Source organism: Leishmania panamensis (genome assembly GCF_000755165.1).
Source record: "Leishmania panamensis strain MHOM/PA/94/PSC-1 chromosome 30 sequence".
In the NCBI taxonomy this organism is placed as follows: Eukaryota; Euglenozoa; class Kinetoplastea; order Trypanosomatida; family Trypanosomatidae; genus Leishmania; species Leishmania panamensis.
Genome location: NC_025877.1, coordinates 404,126 through 421,938, shown reverse-complemented (window position 1 = coordinate 421,938; position 17,813 = coordinate 404,126). Strand labels below are relative to the sequence as shown.

At 59.6% G+C, this 17,813-nt stretch overlaps 5 protein-coding genes across 5 annotated transcripts; all 5 read right to left on the bottom strand.

The window, feature by feature from the left end:
- Window positions 1–330: 330 nt before the first annotated feature.
- LPMP_301330 (hypothetical protein) lies at window positions 331–2,445 on the bottom strand (the record flags this gene model as incomplete). Its single annotated transcript, XM_010702861.1, has 1 exon — window positions 331–2,445. One exon carries the CDS (start codon window positions 2,443–2,445, stop codon window positions 331–333), a length of 2,115 nt encoding a protein of 704 aa, XP_010701163.1.
- Window positions 2,446–3,598: 1,153 nt separating this feature from the next.
- LPMP_301320 (hypothetical protein) lies at window positions 3,599–9,610 on the bottom strand (the record flags this gene model as incomplete). The annotated part of the gene is made up of 1 exon (XM_010702860.1): window positions 3,599–9,610. One exon carries the CDS (start codon window positions 9,608–9,610, stop codon window positions 3,599–3,601), a length of 6,012 nt encoding a protein of 2,003 aa, XP_010701162.1.
- A 1,270-nt stretch (window positions 9,611–10,880) lies between these two features.
- LPMP_301310 (hypothetical protein) lies at window positions 10,881–11,939 on the bottom strand (the record flags this gene model as incomplete). Its single annotated transcript, XM_010702859.1, has 1 exon — window positions 10,881–11,939. One exon carries the CDS (start codon window positions 11,937–11,939, stop codon window positions 10,881–10,883), a length of 1,059 nt encoding a protein of 352 aa, XP_010701161.1.
- An 884-nt stretch (window positions 11,940–12,823) lies between these two features.
- Window positions 12,824–13,732, bottom strand: LPMP_301300 (pyridoxal kinase, putative; the record flags this gene model as incomplete). The annotated part of the gene is made up of 1 exon (XM_010702858.1): window positions 12,824–13,732. The coding sequence occupies one exon, from the start codon at window positions 13,730–13,732 to the stop codon at window positions 12,824–12,826; it is 909 nt and encodes a 302-aa protein (XP_010701160.1).
- A 1,666-nt stretch (window positions 13,733–15,398) lies between these two features.
- Window positions 15,399–16,640, bottom strand: LPMP_301290 (calcium-binding protein, putative; the record flags this gene model as incomplete). The annotated part of the gene is made up of 1 exon (XM_010702857.1): window positions 15,399–16,640. One exon carries the CDS (start codon window positions 16,638–16,640, stop codon window positions 15,399–15,401), a length of 1,242 nt encoding a protein of 413 aa, XP_010701159.1.
- Window positions 16,641–17,813: the final 1,173 nt, after the last annotated feature.

Below are 17,813 nucleotides of genomic sequence, written 5' to 3'. Positions count from 1 at the left end.
TGTGCGCACGCCTCTCTTCTGGCTACCTGTGCGCCTGCCCGTATCCTCAGTTGTTTGACACATAAGACGATCCTTCATGCGTCTATGCAAAGGAGGCAATACATCATCCTAATCACCTTCTCGGCTCCCTTCTCTTTCTTCTTCTCCGCCCAGGTTGGGCTGCTTCACACTCTCACACGCAACGCTTCACAACGCCGCTGTCGGTGCAGAGGCTCTCGCAGACTAGCCTCCTCGCATCCAGCAGAGACAGGCGCAGGCCTGTGCAGAAGCACGTGAAAGCGCGAAAGAGGTAAGGGGGGATGGCTCCCTGTACACGTAATAACATGGGTATCACTTCTCCACCTCCATCATGCGCAGCTTTGCCCCCAGCAGCACCGTCTCCAGTAACCCCTGCTCCACATCCCTCCGCTGCTTCGCCAGCACCGACGAGGGCGTCTGTCGCATAATTTCCAGATGCGATTCCGCCTGCCGCCGCCGCGCCGCATCAGCCTCCATGGCATCCTTGTGGAGCAGCGTCTGGTGCTGCTGAAGCAGGAGGTTACGGTAACCATACTGGAGAAGAAGCGAGGAGAGAATGACCTGTTCACGGCACGCCGTTTCGCGGGTTGGGCTGCTTGGCTCGAGGCCCATATTTCCCCTCCACAGAGAGTCGGCGTCGGCGTCACACAAGCTCATGTCTGCGTCACTGTCCTCCGCTACGCTCGTAATGCTGGCGTCTGCATTCGCGGTGCCGCTGGCTGGTCCATCCGGGCCGGCGCCACCACCACTCACATCCACCACAGCGGAAGCGGCGGCACTCGCCGTCAGCAGCTGCTGAAGTCCGCCGGCCCGTTCTAGGGCGGTAGTGAGTTGCTGCCGCAGGTCCTCCCTCTCTCGCTCGACCTGGCGTAGCTGAGCTCGCCACGTGTCATTGGCGGTGGACACGTCGGCGACGGGAGCAACCATGGCACCCATCTGGCGCTGTAGAATGCCAACCTGCCACTGCAGGCTGTCGCGCTGCTGCCGCACCTCATCCAGCTCGTTCTCCAATGCCAGCAAGCGGTCAACCGACCCGTTGGAGGCGAAAGAGCTGCTGAGTTGGGTGGTATCGTCATTGCCGAGTCCACGCAGTCGGTCCTGCTCCACCGTGAGCACGAGCACACGCGACTGCAGCTCCTCGACCTGCGTCTCCAGCTCCACGCGTGCCCTCATCTGCGCAGCGAGCCTGTCTTCCGCTACCGCGAGTTTTTGCACTGCCTCGCGTCGCTCCTCTGACTTCACCATGATAGCCTCCTCCGCTGACTTGAGGCGGCGGCGCAACGCCTGCAGGGCCATTTCGTGGGCAGCCGCTGCCTCTTTCAGCGCTACCACCTGCGTAGATTGCTGATCCGCACGCTCGGCCAGGGCCGCGATGGTCTTGTCCTTCTGTGCGCAGCGCCGCTGCCACACAGAGAGGATATCGCTACTGCTGTCATCACCGGCTTTGCTATCGCTGCGCTCTGCTGCCGCCGCCACCGACATCGCACCCAGGGCGGGAGACACTTTTGCCTGATCACTCAGCAGCAGTCGATATTTGCCCTCTGCCGCCTCTTTGTCCGCTGTGCTCACCCGGTAGGCGTCGTGCAATGCGGCAAGTTGTGTCGTCACCTCGGCCAGCTCGCGCCGTAGCTGGTAGGCGGCGTTGCGGTAGTAGCCCTCGTCCTCCTCGCCAGCGGCGGCGACGTTCAAGTTGGCACTGCGGTGGGACGGGGGCGACGGTGCAAAGCCAGCGGTGCCACGTGGGACCATTGGAGAGGCTGCCACGAGGCCGCCACCGGCGAACTGCGGGTTCATTGACGAGCGAAGATGTGACGACGAGCTAGATGAACCCTGCTCAGATGCAGCACCAGCGTGCTGACGAGGCTTTAGCTGGTAGGCGTGCATTACCTCCTTCACCCAGTCCGACAACACCACCTGCTCCTGCCGAGGCAGAGCCCTGACCTCGCTCAAGACAGCAGGCACGCCACTGAGCACGACAAGAGCGACAGCAACGCCAACCAATTGTGTGAGTTGCTGCTGCTGTGCCACGTCTGCTGCGGCGGAGTCGTCATCGCCAGCGACTGGCAAGCCAGCGAGTACCGCTGGATCAAGGCCGTGCGTGACAGACGTTGAGGATGTAGTGCGCATGGCTTCCTGAGCGTACGCGCTGATGTAGCGGAGAAGCAGGTTCATGTTGCGCCTTCGCTGCTGCACATCCTCCACCGGCATCGGCCCTGTCAAGGAGGCGACCGTGTCCTCTTCAGTGGAGTCAGAGCATGTCGACGGGAATGAGTTGGGGGCGATTAGCCGCAGCATTGCGAACAGCGCGATGCCGTCGCAGAGCTGCGTAAAGCGCGCGGGATCGTGGCCTGGTGCATCCGAGTGGGTGATCTTCAGCAGTCGATCCACGAGCACCAAAACGGCTGCCTGGCGCTCTTGGCTCGTCATGGTTGACTGCAAGCAAGGAAACAACAGCAGCTACGCGGCATCACTGTGTGTCTTCGTCTTCAAAAGGGGGAGAGGAAGGGGAAGGCGGATTCTGGGGTGATGATGGTGTATAGGAAAGGGGAAGAGCAGGAGTGGTGCTGCAAAAAGAAAATGGCAAATCGCCTGCACCTATGCACCCATACGTGCACCCGCATACTCCGCGAACAAACGAGTAGAGATGAGGAGACAAAGGTAAGGGAGGAAGGAGTGTCAGCCTGGGGAGAGAGGGTCTCTGTACTGGTACAACGAGCATGGTACCAGGTGTTTACCTAGCATAGAGTGAGGCGAGAAAGAAGATTAGCGTTCCCCTTTATCCAGGCCCTCTCTGCCTGCGCCTCAACGGGCAAGGCGCAGAGAACATCACAGCTATGGGCACGGAAAGACCCCGCGTGCGAGGAGATAGCCAGAGATGGAGATGAGGTTACCAATTCAAGCAAACACGCACCAGGGATGACTCACGGAGTTAGAGAGCAGTGCGGGTACAAATTTTCTTCTCAACTCTCTTGTGGTGTTTTTCGCGGGGCCCAAAGGGTAAAAGTACGCCTCCTACCATGACTAGCGACCACAGCGGAAATCGAGAAGAGGGGCCTGCACATGGGCCGCTCCACCATCACATACGCCTCACTCTTCTGCCCAGCCCTCCTTCCTCCTCCTCCCACCCCTCCCCCGTAAACCTCACGCACATAGAGGCAGACGCGTACACAGAGGGTGAGGGATGAGGCGGAGGGTGGTGCGGAGGAGAACGATGCTCATCCGAGATACCAAATGAGGAAGATCGGCGACCAAACAAAAGAGCGAAGGAGATGAAGGCAACACAGCATAACGCCAGTCAGTCAGTCAGTCCGTGTGTGGGTGTGGGTGTGCGCGCGTATGGGGGAGAGGGAGGGAGAAGACCGGGTGCGCGGCAATCACAAAAAGGATGAAACACAACTCGATAGCCGCACATATTGGTGTTGGTGTACTCTGTTGAGAATGGGAAGGAGAACGCAATCGCATGGCGTCCAGAGAGAGAGAAAGAGAGGGGAGAGGTGAGGGTAAGGCGGGGGGAAGCTCGTCGACTGAGCCGCCGTCCCAACGACACCCACCTCTGATTCGGATCTCCCGCCTCTGTCTCTCAGCGCGCACCTCGCTCCGCCTTTGTACTCATAGGGGGGGCAACGGGCGCCTTGATTGCGGCTTGCACATCCTCCATGCTCCAGCACGGCTCCGCGGCGAGCACGCCTGCGATGGCGCTGCGACCACGCTGGTTGTCAAACCACAGCGAGACGACGGCGGTAGCGGCCAAATAGCGACGGCGATGGACCTCTGAATCAGTCGCCGCCACCAGCACCGGAAGCATCTCATTCTCTACCCGCTTTACAGGAGAGCCACCGCCCACAGTGGCATCGATCTCGAGCAGAGAACCTTCCACCTCAGCAGCACGAGAGCGATTAGTAACGTCGCCAAACAAGTGGCGCGGCAGAGGTATGGCGGCAACGCGGTCCACACCGACTGCACCACCCGGCACAACGCCGGCCGACTTTTCCTCCACTGTCAAAACGACGCCAGCTGCGTCACAGGAGGCGGGGTCTCTTCTGTCGGTTGATGGTTCCTCTCCGAACTGCGTCATACCACGAGCGTAGACACACGCTTGCTTCCCCCAGTCGACCTCAGTCTTGTTCCCCATATCGATGACATCCTCGCGCAGCATCACTTCTAGGTGAGCACCAGTGCGAGAGGTGAGAGGCGGTGCGCCGCCTGTCACTGTTGGTCGGGCTGCGGTGAGTAGTCGCTTTGACCTCGGTGACGGTGATGGCTGCGGACGCCACTCGATCAGCTGGCTTACGGCCGTGATACCCATGCCGGCCGCCTTGAGCGTTAACAACACCCGCGCGTCCTGGCAGAGCGCCGACTTCAGCCCATCGGCAAAGCACACGTTTCGAATGGCGAGGAGGGCCAGAGTGGCTGCTGGGGCATGCAGCGCAGATGCTGGTGTGCCAGCAAGCTCCAGTAGAACGCTGAAGAAGTCGGATTCCTGCAGAAACAGCTTGGCAATGGAGACATGCAACGATAGCGCTGCTGCGAGGCGCAGCCAGTGCAGCGGCACAGCGAGATCGCGCCCGTGGCGCCGCATCTCGCGATCGGCCTCCACCACGGCACGGGCGAGGTACTCCATGCCGCGGTGCCTCACGAAAGCGGACAGAAAGACGTTGCTGCTTGTCGGCACAGAGGATGGACCGGCATCTGTAAGGGCTGTGGCGCCCTCGGCAGCCTCCCCCGACCGCAAGCCACAGAGTGCCGTGCACACATCGCAGCCGACAGCAGAAATCGTGCCTCTGTCTGAGCACAGCGCTGTCCCGCCGTGAGGAAGGGTGCGCGAGGGTGAGGCAGAGGAGGCAGCAGTGGCGCCTGCGCAGGTGATGGAAGGCGAGTGCTGGGGCGACGATGCGGACCTGAGGCGGCGGTGGCGATCTTGCGACGCTGATGTCGGCGAGAAGGCATGGCTGCTCAACCCGGTCCCGGATGCCGAGTCCGCTCTTACCCAGCGGCTCGGCATGTGAAGCGTCAGTGCCAGGAGGCGGCCAAACAGAGTTCGACCAAGCGGATCCCCTGTACTGGCGATCTCGGTGAGGATGCAGCGACGTCCCTCGTGGGTGCCAGCCATGCTTCGTAACGCAAGCACGACAGTGGGCTGCAGCTGGTCGACACGTAGCGCATCACACAGCACAGCGCACAAAGCTTGCCGCTGGGCGCTGGTGAGCAGTGGCTGCCGTCCCGCGGGGCTTTTCTCCTCGTCCTCTGCCCTTGGGTTAGAGGTATGCACGGCATTGTCTGCCACTGTCGCGCCTGCGCAAGAAACTAGACTCGTTAGCAAGGATACTAACACTTGGAAGCGCTGCAGGTCTCTTGCGGCTTGTTTAGCACTATGCGGCTGAGGAGATTGTCGGCGATGAGAGTTACGACCTCCTTTTTTCGCCGAACTGGACGACAGCCGTGTGTGCTCCTTGAAGGAATCGACAGTGTGCTTGAGGGAGGTGATGTTCTCGTCCAGCCATCCGTCGCCGGAGGTGGCTGCGCGCATCGCTGCGCTGTGCACACGCCGCAGCAGGCGACACTGTAGTCCGCTCACGCACGGGAGGCGTTGCAACGTGGTGGACGCTGCAAACAACGCGGCGCCGTGGGATTCCAGCACGCCAAGCTGCTCCGCTGGACACGCGTCCACGACCGCGGACAAGAGCGTCGCCGCCAGGCACCGAGTGCGCTGCGACACACCCAGCGACGTCTCCTGCATTGCAGACAAGGCACCAGTGCAGATATCCTCCACCAGTCCCACACAGCCCTGTTTCAAGGGCAAACCGCCGCGTACTCGAGCACCGCCAGAGGTGCCCACCTCGGTCTGGGCAACGCAACCGTACGAGCCTGTCAGCCAGGAAGCGCCAACGCGACTGGCCCACTGAGTCGCTGCCTGGTAGCCGAACACGAGCGCAGGCGGCAGTGCCCACGACGGGGACGAATGAGCCGCGTCGGTGGCCCCGGCCTCCGGCGCGAGCGCTGCCTGGAAGCGTCTCGACAGCATACCAAGCACATTGCTCGGCGTTGGAAGCGTCAGCGCCGCTGCCACGGCATCGCACAAAATCCAGGAGCTCAGCGAGGCGGCCTGCACCTCAGCTGCAGCGTCGCACAGCAGCGCCTCCAGCGCGCGGAACAGCGTTCCCGTGAAGTTGTACTGCAGCGCAATCTGCTCAGCTGCCGTGACGGCGCGCGAGCACGCATCCTTTATGACGCCACTGCTGCCCCGACAAGTCACTCTATGGTCGCCCTCAATCGAGTGCTTGAAGGCTCTGCAGATGCGTGCGAGACGCCTATTGTCTGCGGTGATGCCCTGCAGAAGTAGCACCCACTGTGCTATCGACGACGCGCCAGCTGGACAGAGAGGAAACGTGACTGCCTCCTCCATGGCGACCCCTTCCCTCGTCGCACTGCACAGTGACGATGGTGATAACTGCTGAGGGTGGCAGTGTCGCTCATGCAACGTGCGGCGGCGGCGAGCCTGAAGGTAGCTCTGCAGGTGTGTTGCCAGCTGCAGCAGCGCGTTCACCGCGTAGGCGCTCCCCGTGCTGGTGCTCCGCCTTCCCGACGCTATCGTCACCAGAAGCTTACGAGACAAGGGACTGTCATCAAAGTGGAAGTACTCGTTCAGCAGCTCGGCCCCAGTGGGAAGCCGACGGCGCTGTTGGGACGGAGATGGCGGCTTCGCCTCGCACGAAGGCGCTGCTGCCTGTGTCACTGTCTCTGCGCCGATCAGCAAGTCCACCAGTACCGTCAGCCATTCGGCAGCGGCTGCCGCCTCCCACTGCGCGGCGCGAGGTCCGTAGTCCAACACGCGCGAAACAGCTGCGCTGGCAAGCGAGGGCATATATCTGAGAACCACCAGCACTTCCTCAAGGCGCTGACTCAAGTACAACAGAAGACGATACGGCACCGCGCGCACGGGAGGGTGCACGCTGCACTGCGACACACCCGTGAGACTCGGAAGAGCTCGCACAAGATCCTCGATCGTGAAGCTCGAAACGCACACCGGAAAGCCTCTGCGGCTGCGTAGATGGCCTGCTTGCGCGTGATACTGCAGGCATGCGTCCAGCGCCACCAGGGCACACTCGCCAAGAGAGGTGTACCTTGAGCAGCGCAAATTCAAAGGTACATGGTGCACCGAAGAAGCCGCCCCACTCTCCTGCGCGGCCGTAACATCAGGGTTGCTGACCGCCACGTCGACAAGCAGTGGTATCAGCGACTGAGCAGACAGCGCCAGTTCAGCCTGAATCGACGCTGCCGTGTCACTTCCGTCCGACAGCGCCTTTCCCGCCGGCACAAAGGTCGGCGCAGACGTCACTGCCAAACGGTCGCCCGCCGCCGCACCCCAGCGCACCTCGTCCCCCAGTACGGCGGCCACGAGTCGGCAACCGAGCACCGCCACCGTTGTTGCATCTGTCCGCACGCTGCGCAGTGCATATTCAAGATAGACCTCGTCCGAGAGAGCGCCATCGATGCTGGTGGGGGTGTCGAGGAGAACAGATCGGCAGCCCTGTGCGCGCCGGACAGCCATCTGCGCCACCTCAAGGACACGCCCCTGCAAAACCCACGCACGCTGCATGTGGGCGACAGCACCAGTGTGGATGTTCAGAAGAAACGAGAGCAAAATCACCCCTATAGAGGGGCGCAGCAGCAGCGCTGCCTCCTGCGCCTTGCGGGTCGTTGCGTACGGAAGCAATGCGGAGCCGCTCACGCTTGGGTCGCTACCGCCGTCGCGGCCCTCTCCATAGCGGAACAGGGAGGGGTGAAGGGAAAGTCCAGTCACTCTCGGATCAGCGCCAACGCCGCCGTAGTCCAAGTGGTTCATTGCCGCCTGAGCCGATAGCATCGTAGCGCTCGTAGCAGCGGCGATGTTCGTGTTTGTTGGCGTGATGGCTGAGACAGCCAGCGAGGAAATTCCGTGATCGCCACTGTTGCTACGTGCTTGTCTAGGCGACGTTCGGCCGCCATCCTCGGCCAGCTCCGCGCGCAACATGGGCAGCAGCGCTGAGGCAGCCAAGCCCAGCACGCAATTATGCGTCTCCTCGCGCAAAGCGCTTACGGAGTGCATGTGGCCAATCCAGAGCAGCAGGAGTGTGAAGAGGACGCGATCGCGCCGGGTCCGCGGTGCCGACATCAGGTATCGCCCAAGCCCGCAGCGAAGCATCTCCGGAGTCAGCGCCTCGCCAACCACGGGCGCGTCGGCGACAGTCAAGCACCAGAGCCAGTCAAAGGCGGCAAAGAAGGCGTCGTGGGAGCGAGATGCGGCAAGGTGCCGCAAGGACTCCTCGGCCATGGTCAGAGGCACCGCACACACAAGGCGCGGCGGCTCGGCATCCACCATAGCGCTTACGTCGTGCGGGTGCGAGGGCGGTGCTGGAGACTTGTCTGATTCCATGATGGGGTTCGCAGCGGGTGGCGAGGGAGAGCGCGCTGCCTCCTTTGCAAGGGAAACGTCACTACGAGCAGCAGCAGCAGCGCCACGAGCCTCCTCTGTTTTGCCGGGAAGCGCTGCTGCACTGCTGTGGCGGCGCTTTTCAGCTGCTCGTAGGCCTTGCTCCAAGTCATCCATCGCGCACAGTGAAACAGCGTTGGGCGGCGGCGACGGTGACAACCTGGGCGCCAGCGCCGCCCCGGTGATGGTGACATTCAAGTCAGAGTCATCCACAGTGGACTCGCGCGCGCTGTACCGACTGTATGGCGGTATGCCAGGCGGGTCGTCGCCGCCTGACACGAACGCCGCAGCGGTGGCTCCACAGCCGTGCCGAAGTTGGCACTTGCGAAGCCGTTTCGAGGCTTGGTTGAAGAGAGAGACAGCAGCCAGTCGACGAGGTCCCTGCTGCACTGCGAGTAGCTCTGCCAGTGTGTCGGTGGCGTGCTGCAGCAGCACCCTGTGCTCCTGGACTGCCTCGGCGAGAGAGTGAACATGCTGCTGCAGAGGAATTGACTTCCTCAACTGAGCTAGCGTTGCTTTGTCAAAGCCCAGCCGCACGCCCTCGCCGCGCGCGTCATCCACGCTGTCGCCGATGCACATGCTGCCGAGAGGGTCGCGCCCAAGCGGAAGGGCTAGTAGTTGCTGCAGAAGACTCGCTGTGATGCCGTAGGTCTGCGGCGGCGCCATCTGGATCACGTCAACAAGTACCTCCATCATGGGGCCCGCGCGGGCTAAGACCAGCAGACTGTAGTACGGGTCACCGTCCGTGTGAAGCGAAACCATGAGGTCGATGCACTGCGAGATGGACTCGGCAAGCACAAAGCTTAGTTCATCGTTGAGCGCGACGGCTGCTGACGGGGGCGGCGGTGCCGAGAGAGCGAAGGCAGTTTCGTCGTGGCGATGCAGAAACTCGTGCGGGTACTCTGCGAGGACGCAGCCGCGCCATGCATCCAGCAGGCGCAGAAGAAGGTCTCCTTGCTGCAGTACCGCTGCAATCGACACGCGTGAAAGCAGCAGACGCTTCAGCAACTCTGCGCCCTCCATAACAACCAGTGCATTGTGATGCGTCAGCTTAGCTGTCAGCTCAGCAAAGAAGGCGAGCCACTTTGCCTGGGTGAAGGACGCCGCCGATGGAAACGGCATGTTGTGACGACGACAGGAAAGGGGAAGAGTGAATGAAAACAGGGGAGGAGGGGGGATTCGGTTGCCCTCGCCCGCAAACGTGTGCTTAATCGGTATATCTGCGTGGGTGTGTGCTGCGTGTGGGGGAGTGTAGGTGCCTATACCCCCCCCCCTGTACGTATGTGCGAGCGAGAGAGGTCTCGACTTGATGCACTTCCTCTATGTAGTGATGAGGATGTATGGTTCTGAGTGGCTACGCGTGTGCGTCTCTGGAGCGAAGAAGAGGAAGAGAGTGAAGGACGGCCTCTTTGCCTCCCTCCCCCTTCTTTCTGTTTCGTGTACGCGTCTGCAGCCTCCTTACCCCGCGTTGAGGAGGATTGCCGTCGATGACGCTGCTCGTTCTGAATTGAACTACACGTCTATGTGGGTGTGTGTGTGTGTGTGTATGGTGGGTCCAGAGAAAAAGAGCACAAAATGACTATGCAGTCGTGCGCGCCTGCGCCCGCCTCACGCAGCTTCACACGTGACAGTGCAGCGTGATTTGCCTTCGCTTGCTTTCCTTTTACATGCACGTAGGTGCTTTGGCGTGTCAGAGAACGGGAGACGCATTCGTGTAGAGGTGAGAGAGAGAGGGAGAGAGAGAGCGGCATGATCGAAGGCACCACACAGTAAAAGAGTTTCGAGGAGTACAACCGAAACCCAAGGTGCAGCCTCACTCCAAGCACACAGAGAGAGAGAGAGAGACCACCACCACCACACGTGTACAAGCACGCTGGTGCATCTCGCCAGTACAGCGGCGAGGGAGGGTGGAAAGAAGGAAAGTGCACTGAGCAGATACAACGCTACCAAGCCAAGAGCGTGGCGTTTCGTTTCTTATTCGGTTACTTCGTCTCCACAAAAAAAAAAAAGCAAGCAGCGGCCTCGATGAGAGCTCACACGCTCTTGACAATGTGCACATCTGCTTTCACACATAGACGACCACGTGCGAGTCGAGCAGCCGTGAGGTGAGCCAATTGCCCACCAACGCAACGTCGGATGAAGCCACAGAGACACAACCGCAAGCGGAAACCATGCTCATAAGTCGAGACACCACATCTTGCCCACGCGTCTCTGCCAGTCGTACCGCCATTCATGAAGTTATGTACTGCCACCACATGCGATCACAACACGTACGTTGGTGCAGAGAAAGAGCCGCGCACATGCATCATGTGAGGTACACACCCCCTCCTCGCCGCTCTCCAGGCCTGTCGGCAGACTAAATAGGGCGAGCAGCGTCAAAATGAATAAAAGGTCACGAGCACATCTTCATCAGCTCTACCGCGTCGTTTTGACCGCTGTAGTACCGCGCAAGGTAGCGCCGCTCATGAAATCCCAGCTGGCGATACATGGCAAGCGTGGCCACAATCGCCTCCTCGTTACACTCTCGCTCCGACTTGCCAGGATTGGCATCTTGGCGGTGCTGCTGCGGTTGCATTCGATCTTGCGCCCACCCTCTCGTCGCTTTGTCGTCGTCGTGGGGACGCTTCTCTGCCCGCCGTGCCACCGCCAACGTGTGCAGGTGCCACCGCTGGATGGTATAGGCAACACCGTCACTCCCGTCAGAGGCGAACACACCGGCTGGCACCTCCGTGCGCGCCAAACAGTGCGTCAGAAGCCATGAGGCGAGACCGCGACGCCGGTAGTGCGGGTGGGTTAGGACAACTTGAATGTAACCCTCCACAGAGGGGCGGCACATGCCGATATTTGAGGAGGTCGCGGTCGTGCTGCTAGCGCTGGCGTGACCGCTGTGCGGTGTTCGGCGATTCACCAAAGAGCAAGCGAAGCGTGTGCCTGCTGATAGACGCACCCACACGACGCCAACGACACAGGCAAGTCGTGGCGCACGCACACTGGGCCACGAACTCGCTGGGAACCTGTCATCTCTGCCACACGAACACCTTGGTGCTGTGATCGCCTCTTCCAAACTGTTGGTCGAAGCACTCTCCTTGTCCTTGGGCATTTCAGACGCTCCACCATTGACCTTCAGCTCGATGGTCCTCTGTGTCTCGGTTGTTGCCGAATTCGGTATTGCCACCCAGTACGTGTGCACCTGCAGCAGCTGCGCACGACTGCAGGGAGGGTAGGGGGCGAAGGACCACTCAACGCCTCCATCAAGCTGCTGCACCACATCGAGATAGGAAAGGGGTGATGCGAGATTCGCCTTTGACGGCGACGAAGTCGGTGCTGATTTGCACGCGGGCACTGCTGTGTCGCCTTCGCGCATGGTTTGCTTCGGCTTCTCCAGGCAGTAAATGCTGAACTGCGTGGCAAGACTCGCGGTTGCAGTCGGTGGAGGATACGCGTCACGCATCACTGTGCAAGCGGGGAGGCGGTGCTCCCCTAAAACCGGAAAAGGTGCCTATGCGTGTGCGTGTGTGTGTGCGGGGGTGATGAAGGGGAATGAGGAACTCACACGCTATGCCCCCATTTCCTCAGAAGTCCCTCTCAAATCGCGCAAGCCACCCTCTTGCCTTGGCAATGCAACGTCTCAAGAGCACACACTCATGAAGGAAGAATACGAGCGGGGGCGGAACGGCGTGTATGGGCTGAGAGGCCAAAGGGCAATAGCAGCGCCGGTGTATGTGGAGAATGGAGGCAGCTGAGCAGAAAGCGAAGAGGACAGTGAACAAAAAAAGCGACATACAAAGAGAGGGGAGGGAGGGGAGAGACAGAGCTCCAGGGAGCGACAAACAATAGCCGGTCGCTTGCTTCCGCAACAAGTCGCCACAGGTGAGAGCACACACCACCAAATGACTCATCTGCCTCCCCGTACTCGGCATTGAACTACGGAAGCACAAAACAGCGCAGAAGAGCCCAGCTGCCTGGTCTTCTCCCTCCCGGGACTGGCACACTCCAGTGCCAGCATCTGAGCAGCGAAGAGCAACGTAGGCGCCTAAAGCACCTGAATGGCTCCGCTTCCCACCCCACTTCATCCCGATTGTCAAGATGGCCCTTTCACACCCATGTGTGCGTGGATGAGCAGACGAGGTTGGTGTTTTCTTTGACGCAGGCCACCCCATCCCCTCACCTTGTCAGCGTGTGAGCTCAGCAAAGACGTTCTCACGAGAAAGAAGGGGGCAGAGTGCCTGAACGCTCGCATAGAGTACGGCGCTCGATCATACATGGAAGCAGACTACCCCACCCCCTGCATGCGTCCCACTATTTGCTCCGTGCCTCTCAAGGGCACCCCCGCGCCTACGGCAGCGGTGTCACCGAAATCACGGTGGACGGATGCAGCAGTCGGTCAGGGTCGCTCGTCACGCGCAGCTCGCGGGAGTTCAGTGTCGCCTTTCCCGATCCACCGCGCTCGACTGTGGCTTTGATCAGATCCTGCAATACCCCCATTGCCTTGCCGACCGCCAAATCGATGGGGTGGTTGTGTGCAAACGCCACCAGCGAGGCCGCAAACACGTCACCCGTCCCCGTGTAGCGCCCCTCGTAGTACTGCACTACCCCCGTGTAGCGCTTCGTCGACCCTGTCACTTTGTCGTGGCATGAAAGCAAGAAGCGAAGGTGCGTCGGGTCGTCTGGCATTGTGAAGGACTTAATCACCACCGTGGGCGTGCCCTGCTCGTGAAACCAGTTCGCCGCCTCGATCGCCGACATGAGATCTTTCACCTCTACAGTACTCAGGATCGACGCCTCGAAGTAGTTCGGCGTGGCAATATTCGCGTGGGCAACCAGCTCCCTGTATGCTGCCACCACCTCTTCCTTGCAGTACAACCTCCCGTCGTCACCCATCACGGGGTCACAGAAAAACACGATATCTTTTTTCCCCTGCTGCTGGCGCTTCTCTCGAACCTCGGCGACGGTCGCCGCTACGTGGCGGATGATGTCGGCGTTGTTGATGTACCCAGTCAGCACGTACGCGTAGTCGCTCAAGAAATCGTTGGCGCGAAGGCCATCCAAGAGAGTGGTGAACTCCGTGAGATCCATGCGATGGCCCTTGATGACTGGATAGCCGCTGTGGTTCGACAGGCTTACCGTGTTGATGGCATCGACATCAAACCCGTGGAGCTGCAATGGAAACGTAGCGGCCTTGTTGCCCACATACCCATGGGTCACATGGGACTGGATCGACAGCACACTCTTATCACTTGACATGACGCTGAAAAGGAGGAGGGGGGAAGGGGAGGGGGGGCGTCGTCAATGTCGACGTTGTGTTTGCGCTTTCCTTGTCTACGAAGATCGTTGCATGTGCAGGTGAGTTCCTGCGGATCTGGACGAGTTGGTGGATAGACTACTAAGTAGCACGACGCACACGCACACTGGTGTCCCAACTTCAAAGGAAAGGAGAGAAAAGACGGGCAAACCACACAAATCCAAGCGAAGTGAGAGGAAACGTTCACGAGGTATAGCAAAGGCAACGAAACGAGGGTGGGTGCAAGGTAGTAGAGGAAGTCGCGACGGTGAAGGGCAACGCAAAGTCGATGACGCTCAAGCACCTACGCGCGCTTTTCTCAAGCAGTGTTTTGGGGGACGTGTGCGTTGAGAGAATTAAGGAAACGATCGGACACGCAGTCACGACGTGGAGACGGATGGCAGATGAGGCGAAAAGGCAAAAGGCGTGTGCCCTGTCTGGACGTGGCGAAAGCGCAAGGCGAAAAAAGAGTGCGCAGTTTCGTGAGGGAATGTGCGCGGAATAAGGAGATGAAGAGCAGCGAATAAATGGAAAGCATGGCTGTCGATGTGAGATGCGCGGCGCACGTCCCGCCGTTCTGGAGGGAGGGGGAGAGAGGGAGGAGGGGGGCGCGCGACGACGAGACGGCGCAGATGCGGCCACGATGCGTCGATGAAACCAACCCAAAAGACGGCAAAGAGGCGTGCCACGCTGGAAGCGACAAGAAAAGCGCATCCCCAAAGGATATCCCGCCGATGCAGAGGAGCAGTGAAGTGAGTTGGGAAGCGTAGAGAAGCTGGAAAGGCCAATAAGAAGAAGCACAGCGATAGAGAGGGGGGCACCTCGGGCGACCCGAGACACATGCCAAGAAGGCACGCAGGTGTCTCGCTTGAGCGCCTCCCCTTCACGTCTTTCTCTTCGTTTTTTCTTCGCTATAGCGCAAAGAGCCGCACAGAGAGGGTGGGGGGCACGCACGAGAGTGAAAAGGCAAAAGTGTGTCGCTGTACGAGCCCACAGCGTACTAGAGAAGCGGCACAGGGGGGGTGACGCGGCAATGAGAAAGGGAGGGTCAGCGGCGCCCCCCATCACCGCCTTGGTACATCGGTGGAAGGCAGCAACAAGCCCAAACTACTTGCAACCACTATATGCGCGTGGTCTTGGGTTCGTCTGTGTACGATGCATGGAGTCAACCAGGTCTCATGTACACTTGGTGCAAGCCAAGCATAGACAGTGCGTATCGGCGGGAGGAACGCTCGCATGCAGTCGTGCGTGGGTCTCACCACAAGTAGCGGTGCGATTGGGCCGTCTCGTATTCCCTCTCGCTCAAGAAGCATCGCAGTAGAGGGAAGGAGAGAGAGGAGGGGAGGGGGGGCAGGAAGAATGCTGGCAAACACACAAACACGCATGCGGATACGATAAGCAACATAAGCTGAGAACAAGAAAATAAAAGAAGATGAAAGTGTGTTTTCTGTTCGCTGCCATTCGCCTCCGTCAATCGTAATGTACATCGCAAACAAGAGAGGGGTCAAGAGATTGGGGGAGGGGGGGTCTTTTCCGCATCATAGAGAGACCAACGGCATGCAGCTCGAAACACATTTGCACACCTCTTCATGCCAAGAAAGCAAAGCGCATTCCTCGCCAAGAACGAGGCTACACAAACTTTATCGTCCAGTTTGGCACCTTCCAGGTGGTCTTGAGGATGGCCAAGAAGACAGTGTCATCTTCAATAACTGCGCTAAGGCCGTTGTAGTAGTCCACGAACTCGGTGTACGGCACAAGTCCAAAATGGTGCTGGTTCTCATCCCAGATGGCGAGAAAACCCCTCAGAAGCTTCTCAGCTGTGAAGATGGCGTCACAGACGACGACGGGGTGCTCCTGCGCGTTGAAAGTGGCTTGGATATCCTTGATGGTGATGTTGCCGTCCGAGTCGTAGTCCAGCTGCTGGAATACCTCGAGCACCGCCTTCTTGCGGGTTGAGTTCATGTGACCTCGGACATAATCCATGAAGACGTCGTAGTCAATCCGCTCCTCGCACGCCTCTTCCCCTGGCGCTATCGGGTGCGTAGCCCCCTCGTGTGGAAAAGCGCTAAAGATCGTGTCTGTCACCTCGTCAATCGTCTGCTGGGCTTGGCGAGTGCCGGATAAGCAGCCAGCATCTGCGCCAAACGCGCGGGAGTGGCAGACAAGCTGGCGCACGCCGCCGCGTGTCATCCATCGCCGGCCGTCGTCACTCACTTTGCGGAACGGCCGGCCCATTGCCTTGATGCCGATCTCTGGAATGCCACCGCCTGCGTGATCGATGTAAGCTCCTCGAAGCTGCGTAAGAACGTCCAGCACTTCTCTCGACAGCCGCACCGGCACCCGCTCTCCACCAGGTGCGCGCAGAGTGGATAGCATCGTATCGGGGTTATTAATAGAGCTGCTGTTGAGGTTCGCCACAGGGGCTAGAGAGAAGGTCTTGGTCTTGAGGTGACTCACATCCACCGAGACTATCTTGAACCGCTTCACGGCATCGTCGCGCTGGTTCTGGGGCGGGCCAAGCACGATGATATTGTCTACCAGAAAGTCGTCTGTGGTGTACGTCGTGGTGTTCGCACAGTCCACTTCGAAGCTCTGAGCCGAGTGCTTCGCCTCTGCGACGTCAGCGGACTTGAGGTACACGTCAAACGGGTAGGCTGAAAAGTGCTTTAGCTCAGGGTAGCCCATATTGCCAATGATGGAGCGCACCTCCTCCAGGTAGAAACCATGCCAACGAGGGTAGTAGCAGCCAAAGAAGTACCGCTGAGTGTCACGGCCGTTCGCGGAGAGCAGCTCACAGTGAAAGCGCAGGTAGTCGCCGCGCTCAATGCGAGCGACATCGCTGTAGAGCGAGGCATCCATGCGAACCGACATCTTGATAGCTCCAGTCGCCGGTAGCCTCCACCTGGTGTACACACCGCTCTCTGTCTGTGCCTGTGTGTGTGTGTGTGTGTGTCGGCGTCAGGAGAAACAACCTTTTCGGAGTGAGAGATGACGCAGAATAAAGGGGGGGGGGGAAGGAAGAAAATGGAGGCGGAGCCGTACTTCGTGCAGCGATCCAAAGAGAGCGTTGAGTAGGGGCAAGAAAGATCGGAAGTAGAAGAGGCGGGAGCAGCAGCAACAGCAGCAGCACCAGTAGTACAAACAATGCGGCGAAACCGCTCCAGCAGGGGGGGAGGCTTCTTCTCTTTTCATTCTCTCTTTCTCCCTCTTCCCGCCTCTGGCACTTCTCTCCCTCGCGCATCACGTATGAGTGAAGAAAGCAGCCGCCCGCTGGTGCCCCCCCCCTTCCACCCATGCAAAGGCCTCCGTGGCGTGGCTGCTCCTCCATCATCCCCCTAATACACACCCCAGCGCCGACTGCCCAAGGCATCCGCCATCGCAGACGCGTACGCACACACGAATATGCGAGAAGAGATCGATCGAGAGAAAGCGAGCGAGAGCAGCCGTTTGTACGTTCCTCTTTAAAAAAAAAAAAAGACAAACATCAAAACGGTTAACGGCGAGCTTCCACCAACGCCCGCGCACTCGTGCACACAACACACACGGGGGGAGGGACGGGAACCGGGCTTACCCCACGCACAGAGAGAGAGAGAAAGAGAGAGAACGAGACAGACAGACCACAACTCCCTCCGCGCCCAATACGCGCACAAGCACCCTTAGAGGTCCCTCAGATAAAATGCATCTACACACACACACGCATTCCTACATACATACATACACGTACACGTGCATAGATGTCGCTGCGAACGAGGAAGCCGAAAGAGAGACTTACCTGCGAGTTGTGAGAGAAGCACAGCTATGGGAGGAGAGCAGAGAGGCAGCAGCAATGTGACCCTTCTGTAGCATGGCGATGGCTAAAGGGGGTGTGCACCAGAGCATCTTGAAAGCTCAGCACAGAAGTACGCGCCTGTGACACCGCCGCTCAACCTGCGTGTGGCTTTGTGCTCTCCTTCACTTTTGGTCTCGTCGTCTCGACGATATCCGACCACCCCCCCCCCTCTCTCTATTTTCTTTTGTCAAAGCGCACATAATCCCTAAAGACGA